We start from the raw sequence: 13,893 nt of genomic DNA on the forward strand, positions 1-13,893 counted from the left end.
TTCAGGTTACAGACTCTGCTAACCCAGAAATATTACCTCGGGTTAAGAACGTTGCTTCAGGATGAGAACAGAAATCGTGCTCCGGCGGCACGGCAGCAGCGGGAGGCCCCATTAGCTAAAGTGGTGCTTCAGGTTAAGAACAGTTTCAGGTTAAGAACAGACCTCCGGAACGAATTAAGTATTTAACCCAAGGTACCACTGTATCTGACTTTTAGAAGACCTCTGAAGGCTGCCCTGTTTAGGGAAGTTTTTAATGTCTGATGTTTTATTGGTTTATTATCATCATCATCATTAATTCTGTTGTGAGCTGCCCAGAGTGGCTGGGGAAACCCAGCTAGATTCACGGGGTATAAATAATAACATTATTATTATAGGATCTAGGTGGCATTTCTCCACGTCCACCTGACTACCAAGTATTGGAGTGACTTTACCTACCCAGGCTGGTTATTGGCTCTCCTGAACAAGACTTCATGTTCAGAACTTTGCCTGGGTAATGATAGTGTCTCCTTCCTTGTTAACTGCTTCTGAATTTCTGGCTCGATTCCCTCAATACCAATCCTTGACTTGTCCACTGGCTTTGACAGTTACACAGTTTTGACATTTCTGCTAAACAGGACCAGCCGGGTGCTTGGAGATATTTACTTGCCGACTTGTACTTAAACAGTTTACCAGTAACTACTTTCTTGACAGAAACGTATTGCCTTCCCTCCTTTGTTTTTCCTTTCTTTAACCAAAGTAAGTTTCTTTTCTGTAACCAAAGTAATATAATGTATTGTGAAACTTAGTTTGACAAGTATCCAGTAAAGAGATTTGGGGAGTGGGAAATAAAATAAAAAACCCCCTTGTATTTAAATATTTCTCTGTCTCTTTCCTGAGTGGTGGAAGACCAGAGCGGTGCTCTTCTTCACAGGGTCTTTGGGGAAAACAATCCATTTATTTGCAAACGATAGGCTGAGAAGAAATGATAAGGAATTGGCAGTCGGCATTTGCAGTGCAGTCCCAACCACAGGGATCAAAACGCCGCTGAGGCTGCTTTTCTCTAGCTGTTTGCCAGCAACTAATAGTAGTACAAAACTACATTCAGTGCCTCCACCCTTTAACTTCCACAAAGTATGGCTTTCAGGAAAATTCGATCCAGTCTCCCAGTCAAAAGCAGGAAGACAGCAAACCACCTTTAACTGAATTGCATCAAGCAGGTTTTACCTTGATACCAATGAACCAAATGGAAAGGGAATTTGAAATATACTCGAAGTTGAGAGTGGATTTCATGCTCTTTATTCAGCTCATAGTGGTGAGGAGGAATGGAAGTTCCCCCAGAATGTCTGCCTTATATACATTATTTACACAATGGGCCCCATGTGATTGGCTAATTCCGGGATTCTCCTGTAGGCCAATCAGGTTGTGGATTCCCTTCCACCTTGAGCTGCATTGGGTGGCTCCTGTGGACCAATCAGACTGCTGCATTCTGAATCCTATTGTTCTAGGACCAATCAGACTGCTGCCTTTTGGATCCTATTGTTCTAGGACCAATCAGACTGCTGCATTTTGGATCCTATTCTAGGACCAATCAGACTTTTGGATCCTATTCAACTCAGTACATAACAGAATTCCTCTAGTGTACAGGATAATTCATGTCACTAGTCCATATTGGGTGCTGCCAGTGACTCTAAACAAAAAGCATACATTGTATAGACCAGGGGTCAGCAACCTTTTTCAGCTGTGGGCTGGTCCACCGTCCCTCAGACCATGTGGGAGGCCGGACTATATTTTGAAAAAAATATAAGAATGAATTCCTATGCCCCCCACAAATAACCGAGAGATGCATTTTAAATAAAAGCACACATTCTACTCATGTAAAAACACACTGATTCCCGGACTGTGCACGGGCCGGATTTAGAAGGCGATTGGGCTGCATCCGGCCCATGGCCCTTAGGTTGCCTACCCCTGGTATAGGCAACAGGAGTCAACTCTAGGGGACCGTGGGTGCTTGGACACCCACAATAATATAATGGTGGGGTCCGGGCTCCCACAAAGTCAATGAACAAAGTTAGCAGGCGGCAGCAGCACTGCCCCCAAGTGAGAGGCAGCCAGCCAACCTCTGCGGTGCTGCCTCAGAAAGAGAAGCAGCTGAGCTCCGTCCTTTGCTGCCATGGAGCAAGGCACCCTTTTTCAGGGGGAGGGGGCCCTCAGACGCAGAGTTTGAGCCCCTCCCCATGGAAAAAGGTAACTTACTGGCTAAGGAGAGGAGGAGGAAGAGGAGCTGCTACCACTACCAGCTGCTGCAGTGTGGACATGTGACATAATAATAATAATAATAATAATAATAATAATAATAATAATAATAAATTATTTGTACCCCCAAGCCCATCTGGCTGGGTCTCCCCAGCCACTCTGGGCGGCTTCCAACAAAGATTAAAAATACATTATAATGTCACACATTAAAAACTTCCCTGAACAGGGCTGACTTCAGATGTCTTCTAAATGTCAGGTAGTTGTTTATTTCCTTGACATTTGATGGGAGGGTGTTCCACAGGGTGGGTGCCACTATCGAGAAGGCCCTCTGCCTGGTTCTCTATAACCACACTTCAAGCAGTGAGGGAACCGCCAGAAGGCCCTCGGCGCTGGACCTCAGTGTCCGGGCTGAACGATGGGGGTGGAGACGCTCCTTCAGGTATACTGGACCGAGGCCGTTTAGGGCTTTAAAGGTCAGCACCAACACTTTGAATTGTGCTCGGAAACGTACTGGGAGCCAGTGTAGGTCTTTCAAGACATCACTTGCATGTAGGGGCAGGTGTGTGACGTCGCATGTCCACATTATGGCAGCGGGTACCCACAATCCTTAGGGCGAGATGGCGCCCCTGGTTTAGGCCCTGCTCACCACTTGCCATTGCTATCGCCAGGTCATTCTCTGAGGGGTTAGTTCTCTCCTCAGCTGCTACTTGTCGCCATCAGAGTACTCATTCTCATATATCAAATTAGTAAAGTGTGTTGTGAGGCATGGGTTGCTTGTAGGTCTTCTGACTCTGAAATCATTGAAGTTTCATCACTGAAACTGGATTTTGTTGGAGGATATTACTTTGCCTTTTATTTGCTATATAAGGAGACGTTGGTGATTGGTTCAGTATGCCCCTCCCTCCTCAGCCCACCCAGAAATTTTTTGGCATGGATAAAAAAAAATAATCCAGATGAATGACACCTCATGCTCCTACAATAAGAATAAAAAATTAAATAAACAGCAGCCAATGTGTTTTTGTTTTTTAAACAATGCCCCATGCTTGCCACCTGAAGCAGCTCCTTCAATCTGTCTCATAACAGGACCAGCCCTGCCCTTATGCAATGTCTTGCTAAAACACTACATCCACATCATGATGTAGGGCAGCCCAGGCTGCCAAAGTCTTTGTCTTTGATGCCACCAAGACTTCATGCAGCCACACCCCAACAATAAGCACAGTTAATAGTTAAAAAGTGGCTGTAAAATATATGGACAAGCCCTCATTCGTAGAAAGAAAGGCCATATATCAGTTTTCTTCTGAAATATCTGTTGCAGTGATATCTGAGAACCAAAGTACCTTTAAAAACAAACAAACAAACAAACAAACAAACAAACAAACAAACAAGTGTGCCTTCAACCAGGGACATACCTAGGGGTTGCTTAAGTTGGTCCCTGGCAAGAGTGCAGGCCAGTTGAGGGGGCACAAAAATTGTACTTCTTCACTCTGGCTTGGAGACTGTTCACCAGGGGCATAGGAAGGGGGGGGGGCGTTTCGCCCTGGGTGTCATCCCTGAGGGATGTAGCTAGCTCTGCCACTGATGTTCGCCTGGGTGCACAATCTCTGGGCTGCTCCTCAGCTGCTCTGGGTGGCCAGGCGAGGTCCATAGGATCCTCTGGAGAGCTTGGGGCTCAGAGGGAGGAAAGATGGAGAGAGAGGGTGAGACTTGCAGGAGGAGGAGGAGGAAGGGAAGGCAGCATGTGGAAGGAGAGAGGAAGGCAGGAAGGCAGGCAGGCAGACAGACAGAATGCTGGAGGAGGAAGAAGAGGCTGAGGGGAGGCTGAGCCGAGCACACCTGACCCTGATGGCAGTGGCTGAAGTGTGAAAGGAGACGGAAAGCAAACGTTTGGAGTTTTCTGGTCCATGGTCTCTCCTGGCTTCGGAGGCCCTGATACAGCTCCTTGCCAAGGGTGCAAGGGAGCCTAGGTAGGCCTCAACACAGCCCCACCAATTCAATTTTTCCATCACTCGTTAAAGCTGGCGCCTTCCCATTAAATCAATGAAAGCATACCATCCTGATTTTCCTAGCCCACCGTCAGGAACTGCCTATCAGGGCTAAAATCAGGAACCCGTAGTGGGCTCCTGTCCATTTTAGCTGCCCACTGTTTCCCCCATACCAAGGGGTCAGGAGAACAAAGCAATGCACACCACTGCTGGTTGCACAGTGTGGCTGAAAGGTGACACATAGCGACCTGAGAGTCCACATGAATGGCACCCAACAACAGACCATATCATTTATTTTCCCGAGGTGCTGCAAAGTCTTGGCTCCGATCTAACTATTTCCAACTTCGCGTCATAAAATGCTAATTCAAGCGATTCGGTAATAGGCTCTTAACTGTTCTACTGCTTAGGCTTTTTGAAAAGGTGTGCGTGTTTCTCCTCTGGGGAAACAAGAGCCACACATTCTATCACAAAATACCGTTTGGCAAGATGACGTCGAAAAGCACGCATTCAGCATTTTGAACGCAGGCTATCCTAGATTCCTCCACTGTGCTAATTATTCCTCGCCTTATGAATCTACTCCAGTTTTCAGAGTTCGGCTGTGTCTCAGAATGCCTCCTCCAATGCTGCGTCATGTTTTGTTTACGAGGCAAAAGCTGCAAGAGTCACCCTAACTCATGCCATGCACAGGAACAGAGGAAGCTGCTTCGTTCAGAGTCAGGCCCTTGGTCCATCCAGCACATTACTATCTGCACTGACTTGCAGTGGCTCTCCAAGGGTTCAGGTAGGTGTCTCTTCACACCGTACCTGAAGATGCTGGGGCAGGTGTCAGCAAACTTACTGCACCTCAGGCTGGTGTCTGCCGATCGTGCAGCAGGCCAGAGGGCAGGGGAGCGCGTGCCATACACGTGCACACACACTATTTCCGGCGTACTTTTGGATTGGAGGAGCACCAGAAATAGCTTGTGCGCATGGGCACGGGCCTCCTCCAACCCGGATGTGCAAAGGAAATAATGCTTGCGCATGCACAAAAGCTATTTCCAGTGCTCCTCTGACCCAGAAGTGGGCAGCCGCGCAGCGCAGTGCTGGTAAGAGTGGGCAGCAGCAGCGGGCGGCTGCGGTCGCCGTGGGCCGGATAAATGAGTCCCTCGGGCCTTATCCGGCCTGCGGGCCTTAGTCTGGGGACCCCTGTGCTGGGGGATTGAACTTGCCACCTTCTGCTTGCAAGGCCATTGCTCTACCACTAGGCTATGACCCCTTCATTCCATTATGGTTAGCAAGATATTCTGTTATAGAAACAAGCCATAATTTTGAGACAAGACTGCCACATTGATGTTTTGATTTACCTTTTCTTGCCTTCTCTTGGGCTGCATACATACCATATATTTAAAGTAAGACGTCCCCCTCCATTAAGAATCCTGGGAACTGGAGTTTGTTCAGTGTGTTGGGAGTTGTAGCTTTGTGGAGGCCTATGCTACTGTTTACAAGACTCTTTTTGGGGTATAATTGTGCTTTAAATGGAAGGAAGAAGAGGTTCCCACCAAAGAAGAATGGATAAGCAAGGCAATGGATTACAGTGGTGCCTTGGTTCTCAAACGGCTTCGTTGATGAACAAATTGGCTCCCAAACACTGCAAACGCGGAAGTAAGTGTCCCGGTTTGCGAATGTTTTTCTGAAGCTGAATGTCCGATGTGGCTTCCTCTTGAGTGCAGGAAGCTCCTGCAGCAAATCAGAAGCCGTGCCTTGGAGTCAAACGGACTTCTGGAACAGATTAAGTTCAAGAACCAAGGTAACACTGTATGCTGAACTTGCAAAGTTAAGAGCCAAAATAAGAAAACCTAATGATGATTGTTTTGTGGAAGAATGAAAGCCCTTTTCGGAATATTTAAGGAAATATTACAGTACAGTGGTACCTCGGGTTACAGACGCTTCAGGTTACAGACTCCGCTAACCCAGAAATAGTACATCGGGTTAAGAACTTTGCTTCAGGATGAGAGCAGAAATTGCGCAGTGGCGGCACGGCGGCAGCGGAAGTCCCCATTAGCTAAAGTGGTGCTTCGGGTTAAGAACACTTTCAGGTTAAGAACGGAGCTCCAGAACGAATAAAGCATGTAACCAGAGGTACCACTGTATGATGAACTCGCGAGCAGGATTTGAATTATGAGCAACCAAAGGATTTAGAGAATACAGTATTGTTGTGACGGGATAAGAAATCAAAGGTAGTGTGCAGCAGAGGGGGGTAAATAAAAGCACCGTGGAAAATGAGGTGGGAAGTGGCAAAAAAAGATAAATTTATGATGTATTGAAGATTATATGTTAAACTTTTGAAAACTTAATAAAATTGATTATAGAGTGGGGGGGGGGAATAAAATAAAATTGTGCTTTAAATGTATGGTGTGTATGCAGGATACAGAACCATGGCAGACACCAGCATTTGTTGAATCTCTTCCTGTTCTACCTATGTTGTCAAATAACGTACGTCAAGGTGCCCCCAAAATATGTATTTAAAGTATTATGTAAAAAGGTAAAGGTAAAGGGACCCCTGACCATTAGGTCAAGTCGTGGCCGACTCTGGGGTTGTAGCGTTCATCTCGGTTTACTGGCCGAGGGAGCCGGCGTACAGCTTCCAGGTCATGTGGCCAGCATGACTAAGCCGCTTCTGGTGAACCAGAGCAGCGCATGGAAACACCGTTTACCTTCCCGCCGGAGCGGTACCTATTTATCTACTTGTACTTTGACATGCTTTTGAACTGCTAGGTTGGCAGGAGCAGGGGCCGAACAACGGGAGCTCACCCTGTCACGGGGATTCGAATCACCAACCTTCTGATTGGCAATGTGCATACCACATGCACACATGTGAACCAGAAATGAGAAGCATATGTTAAGTTTCTTACCAGCATTGTACCAAAAGAGTTAAGTGGTAAAAGTTCAGCTCCGAAAGGACACTCCTCTGGAAGAAGGAAGAGCTTGGAATGTGTTTTCCTCCTCTGTGATGGAATCTGCGGCTGACAATGATTTGTAATACTCATCCTCCCAATCAAGCACTTTTATCTGCCTGAGGAAAAAGAAGGAAACACAAACCGTTCTGAATGGCTCACCACATTCTTTTTAGAAGTTTATGTTTACTGGGTACAAAATGTGCTTTCGTATGGGTGGTAGAACAAAAACAATTTTGTGCTTAATGACTGACTGTTGGCTGGTGAAGTTAGAGTTGCCATGAATTTTCTGGACATAGCTGGTATTTGGCCCTTGTAAACAGGATCTGTGCAGAAATCCCTGAAATGTCCGGGAAAATCTGGACGTATGGCAGCCTGTGTTGGAAGTGTAGATTTTGGTGAATTTCATTAAAAATAGCTCAAAAACTCATTTTTCTGTTGAGATTTTGCAAATAAAGCTTGACAACTTTTGTTGATTTTCACTTTTTGAAATATGGCAATCCTAGGTGAAGTATATGGCTTCTCTGGGAAAGAGCTTTGAAGAATAATACACTGCAGCTGCAATCATATGCACATTAACCTGGGAGTGAGTCCGGCTGAACTCAGTGGGGCCTACTTCAGAGTAGACATGCACTAGCTCCCTAGAGTCACTGGGATAAATTTAAGGTGTTGGCTTTGAGTTAGGACTCTTCCAGGCTTTAAAACCCAGGAACACAGCGTGCTACTTCCTGCTTAGGAGCTGTGTATGAATCATTCATCAATAATACAGTTTGGATTTATGGTGTTTCAAAGTTTCTATAGTGCGGAAAGCCATGATTTGGGTTTCTGTCAAATGATTCTTACAAATCCATGCCACACAAAGTCAGTGCAGTCCTTGTTTGTTTTTAAGTGATCAGCCATACTTCTAAAATAACCAAGATGCTTCCTGAATAACTCATATAAGCTTCACACAACGAGAAGGTTCCACTTCTGGTGGATAGTTGATCAATGACAAAAATCCCCAGCAATTATGCTGTGGCATCGTGCACATAGTCAACGGATATTCATGTAATGGAATAGCACTGTTACGTATTCAGTGGTCTGTGTTTGCCTGAGCTTGAGTCTGGACTAAGGATTCCGAGCCCCTGTGTTCTGATTGGATACATGATATCCAATCACAGAACATTTCAGGATTTGGACCTCTGCCATTGGCCCTTAAACTCTGAGTCATGATTCGCAGCTTGGAAGTTTAGACAGCCAATCGCGTTGGGAGTGGGAGGGGCCCAGGCCTTCAGAAATGTATATAAGCAGTTGCTTTGGCCCTGTTGTCCAGTTCTGTTAGTTCAATAAACGTCCTTGCTGTTATCACTGTGTCTTGCCTCGTGGGAACCCACCTACACTACAAGCACCACTGCTTATGGGCTGCTTAAACTTTGTGGATGGATCCTAAGAACTGCAAGGGGAATTTTACACACGGAAGGTTTCTTGCCTCCTCTTCCTTGCTGTGGCTCCTTGTTTCCCTGCCCCAAGGGTAGGTCAGGAGACGCTCTGGAACAGTGTGGGGTGTGAGGGGGGGGGCTTTAGGTGAGAGACACACTGGTAGAAATTGGAGGCCTCCTCTCTTGTGTGAATGGAAGTGTTTTCCACTTGCTCAACAGGCTCCCTTGGTCCTGCCCTGAGTGGTTATTAAACACTGCACACTGAGATAAAAAACTGTTCCTATATGGCACTAGGAGAAGGTAACTGAATTGCTAGCGTGATTCTCTGTAAGACAAGATGCCGTTCCCAGGCAGCATACACAAAAAGTAGTAGTAATAGTGGTAATTTGTCGAACTATTATTTGTAAACACACACACAAAACAACAAAGGATCATAACATACTAAAGGAAATCTTAAATGAATGTTCACAAACAAATTGGGTTGGATTCAGGCTCAGTTGAACCTAGGCTGCAGTGAAATCAAGGGGGCAAGTTAATTAAGACTTGTGTTTCATTGGTGTCAATGGGGACCAGGCACAGCTTTCTTTGACTGTATCCATTCCCTCACCACACACTTTATTTGGATTTATATACTGCCTTTCTACCAAGGCATCCAAGCTGGTTTACAATTTTAAAACACCAATACAAGCAAGTTATATAAAATGCAGATACGTCTGAATCACATTTGAGGTTCAGAAGCATCATAAGGTTATTTTATCTGGGATGGCTTTGGAAGGGTCAGGCGGTGGTGGTTGCTAGCATGCTTTATAACTGATGTTCTCGGTGGCTATCTGATCTAGGGATTCACTGGAAAACAAGAACAGGACGCTTCGTAATTGAGAGTGCGCATGATTTTCCCTTTAAGGAAACTAAATCTGTGTAAGGGAAAAGGAGTCGCAAACGAAGCAGACCACAGCCAAGAATGAACATGGACCACATCTTTTGAGGAACAAATGGTTTGATTGCCTTTTCTGCCTTTTCTCCCTTCAGCTGGTCCATGTCAGAGACCAGGAAGGACTTCTGCATTTTACTGCCCATCATTCTGAGCCAGTTCAGACGGTTGGCGGACATTTGCTTCTAGGACTCCCAGTCCACTCCTTGTATCAAACCCATTACAAAACAAAGAAAGAAAAATCAAAACTTTGCAGAAATTACGTCAAGAAGAACCTGCCCGGTTGCCCTCAGTCTTGCAAGAGATGGTTGCCACGTTTTAACAGACGAGATTAGACGCCGTTTTCTGTTTGCTTCTGTAGCAGAATACCCAAGGTTGCTATATTGAGTCTGGCTGTTTATTTTTAGAATTCTCTCCAGAAAGTTTGTGCGTTTTCTGTAATATCACAAAGGACCTTCTTCTGTTTACAGTTGCTTAGAACTAAGAAGATAGCTATTTACCCAAGTTTTCTTGGCTTCCTCTTGCTCCCTTGATATTCTAGAGCTCCCTGTGGAGAGGGCCAAGAACACACAGTCAAAGCAAGGCAGCAAGTCGTTAATTTTTAATTCAAAGTGATTTTGTGTTGAATGCAAGCAGATGCTGATAATATCAGAAGTCACAGCATAATTTTTTTGATCAAAGGGCTCAAGCGAGCCTGATGAAGCATGCATCTTGCTCGTCTTTGATAAACCACATCAATTATTCACCGTGAAGGCAGACATCCTGACATGAAAGCAACAGATAAAGAGCATAAGCACATGTTCAAGACGAGAGCTGAAGAACGTCAGGGTGGGGTGGGGGCAAGGGGACGGGAGCGGGGTGGGGGAACTGGAGGGGTTGGAACAGGTATCAATAACAAAATTATTAACTGGAGACAAAGCCAGTAAAACTGCTTTATTGCCACTTTGAACTCACATTTAACTGGTTATAATACACGTTGTCCTCAGGGCTATTCAGCACTTTAGGCTGCTGACACCTTCGACGGGGCGTTTTGAGCTTCTGTTCGAGGCAGCTTGGGGAACCTACAGGACGACAACACAATTTAGATCTCCGCCACGCCAGGTGCTGTAAATGTCTCAGCATATTTTACAATCAAAAGAGCTCTGGCTTCCTAATTCCAGGGTTGATTCCCCCGCAACCTGTGCCGCTCTGTGTAGGCACGTAGAAACTGGGATGCAGTGTTGAGTTTGGAGTAAAACTGGGGCTCTTGGGTAAGCTGCCCCCAAAACCACCTGGGGTTCGATGCTGAATTGAACAGGGGGATGTAGTAATCATGGAGTAAATACAAACTATCTATATCATCAATCTTTATTACGGTCCAGAGACCGAACAAATCATTACAAAGCAAATACACAATTCATACAGCCTACCTCCAGGTGAAACAAGCATTTTGTTTAGAATATAGGGATCATTTGTTCTTGCAACCACCGATAAAAACTTTGCCACTGCTAACGTTCTAGCATTTGTCCGGTCTTCCGGTAGGAACCTGACATAGTGAGCCTCTTATTTTCCCGGGAAAGGTACCAGCAAGGGTAATATCAGTTCAGCCCTGGCTTGCTCATATTTTGCACAATGCAACAAAATATGTTTTATGGAATCGATGTCTTGAGCACACGTGCAAAGTCTGTCCTGGTAGGGACCTCCTCTCAACCTGCCACCTATCTATATAGTAATCATATCTTTCAGTGTTGTGGCGACAAGCTAAGATATAACTGCTAGTACAGTGGTACCTCGGGTTACAAACACCTCGGGTTACAGACTCCGCTAACCCGGAAGTAGTACCTCGGGTTAAGAACTTTACCTCAGGATGAGAACAGAAATCGTGCTCCGGCGGCACGGCAGCAGCAGGAGGCCCTATTAGCTAAAGTGGTACCTCAGGTTAAGAGCAGTTTCAGGTTAAGAACAGACCTCCGGAACAAATTAAGTTCTTAACCTGAGGTACCACTGTAGCAGTAGCAGCTGTTGCATTCCCCATCTCCCAAATATAAGATACTAGCTGAAAGTATCTGGCTCTGCCTATAACTTCTAAGAAACTGCTGCTGTCGGGGCCATAACCCCAATGTTGAAATGTGACTATTGCCACTGGAGCTGTAACTGATTGTAAGAGACTCACCAAATTCTAGCACAGGCCAAACTTGGGGCCGGTAACTGGTTCTTCTCTGATCCCCCGCCCCAGTCATGGAATCTTTCTGCCTTTGGACTTATGCAGTCTTGGTCACTCCCTTTTTAATTCCTAGCAGGTCACATGTAGGTGTTATGTACTGAGTTGAATAGGATCCAAACTGCAGCAGTCTGATTGGTCCTAGAACAATAGGATCCAAAATGCAGCAGTCTGATTGGTCCTAGAACAATAGGATTCAGAATGCAGCAGTCTGATTGGTCCTAGAACAATGCAGCAGTATGATTGGTTGGCAGGAACCACCCAATCCTGCTCCAGATAGAAGTGAATCCACAACCTGATTGGCTTACAGCAGAATTCCGGAATTAGCCAATCATGTGCAGCCCATTGTGTAAATAATGTATATAAAGCAGATACTGTGAGGGGACTTTCATTCATTCCTCCTCACCACTATGAGCTGAATAAAGAGCATGAAATCACTTTGCGACTCGGAGTATATTTCAGTAGGTAAAACATGAGTGGAACAGACCCCTGCAACTACCAGGCTTGCACCCAGCACTCACCAGCTTATGAGTTTGACTATCAGGCACAGGCAGGGCAGTTTGAAAGTCCTCTTGCAAACAGCCCCAGGGCTGCCCTTTGCAGATCCTTGGCACAGACTTAGAACAGTCACACCAAACTGGGTGATGATATCTCAAGGGGCGTCCAAATTGGTGCAGTTTGGAACATTTTGCTTCACCATCATAGATGAGAACAGGCTCTTCCACCCCAGGAACCCTTATGCAAGTTTTTTCCCTTTTTCCCCTTTTATAATAATTTTTATTAAGTTTACATTTTATCATAATCACATTCCATTACATAATCTCATCATCAAAAGCATTGCTCAAACTGAGCTTCGACTTCCCCCATCTCACTCTTTGGCTTTCATAAATATTCACTTACATCTTAGAATTTCTTTAGCCACTTATTTACCTTCTTTTTTTCTTAATAATATTTACCTCATTAAATGTAAACCAGCTCTCAGTATTAACATTACAAAATATTTCAACTCAAACCTACAAATGTTTTCACATGTTTACAATATTATTTCATATATTGTATAAATTTACTCCAGTCCTTTTCAAACAGTTTGTCGTGCTGATTTTGGGTCTTCCCTGTCAGCTTTGCCAATTCTGCATATTCCATCATTTTAGTTTGCCATTCTTCCAATGTTGGAAGTTCCTGCTGCTTCCATTTCTGGGCCAAAAGTATCCTTGTTGCTGTTGTAGCATACATAAACAAATTTACATCTTTTTAAGGAATTTCGTCTCCAATTATACCTAACAAAAATGCCTCTGGTTTTTTATTAAAGGTATATTTAAAAAACTTTTTCAATTCATTATATATCATGTCCCAATAGGCTTTCACCTTATTGCATGTCCACCACATGTGGAAGAAATCCCCCTCTTTCTCCTTACATTTCCAGCATTCTTTATCTTGATTTCTATACATTTTAGCAAGTTGGGCCGGTGTCAAATACCATCTATACATAATCTTCATTAAATTTTCCTTGAGTGACATACATGCTGTAAATTTAATTGTTTTTGTCCACAATTTCCCCCATTTTTCAAAATCAATATTATGTCCCAAATCTTGGGCCCTTTATGCCAAGTTCAGTGATAATATCTCAAGAGGTGTCTGAATGTACAGACAGACAAGCCACACCCACACCCACACAGACACACCCACACCCTGTTGTTAAGTGTCATTTATGGCGACATACCACAATTATAAGGGATGTGGGTGGCGCTGTGGGTTAAACCACAGAGCCTAGGACTTGCTGATCAGAAGATCGGCGGTTCGAATCCCCGCGACGGGGTGACCTCCTGTTGCTCGGTCCTTGCTCCTGCCAACCTAGCAGTTTGAAAGCACGTCAAAGCGCAAGTAGATAAATAGATACCGCTCCGGTGGGAAGGTAAAAGAAGTTTCCGTGCGCTGCTCTGGTTCGCCAGAAGCAGCTTAGTCATGCTGGCCACATGACCTGGAAGCTGTACGCCGGCTTCCTTGGCCAATAAAGCGAGATGAGCGCCGCAACCCCAGAGTTGGCCATGACTGGACCTAAGCTCAGGGGTCCCTTTACCTTTACCACAATTATAGAAGCAACTGCCACTGTCAGCCTATAAGGTTCTTAAGGCAAGAGGGGATGTCAAAAGACCTCTTGAAATGCTAAGCTAATCTATTTATTTCATTGCTCTGTCGT

The 13,893-nt window shown here is 45.0% G+C and overlaps 1 protein-coding gene across 1 annotated transcript in view; it reads right to left on the reverse strand.

The window, feature by feature from the left end:
- The window catches only part of MYO3B (myosin IIIB), a 313,368-nt gene that overhangs the window by 12,551 nt on the left and 286,924 nt on the right, over nucleotides 1–13,893 (reverse strand). Inside the window, exons 34-36 of the mRNA XM_082205523.1 lie at nucleotides 10,451–10,557; nucleotides 9,997–10,043; nucleotides 7,106–7,266 (exon numbers count right to left, since the gene is read on the reverse strand). Of these exons, the coding sequence (XP_082061649.1) occupies nucleotides 7,140–7,266; nucleotides 9,997–10,043; nucleotides 10,451–10,557 (281 nt within the window). The 3' untranslated portion in view covers nucleotides 7,106–7,139. The remainder of the gene's footprint in view (nucleotides 1–7,105; nucleotides 7,267–9,996; nucleotides 10,044–10,450; nucleotides 10,558–13,893) is intronic.

This window comes from Podarcis vaucheri (genome assembly GCF_965113315.1).
Source record: "Podarcis vaucheri genome assembly, chromosome: 1".
Lineage (NCBI taxonomy): Eukaryota > Metazoa > Chordata > Lepidosauria > Squamata > Lacertidae > Podarcis > Podarcis vaucheri.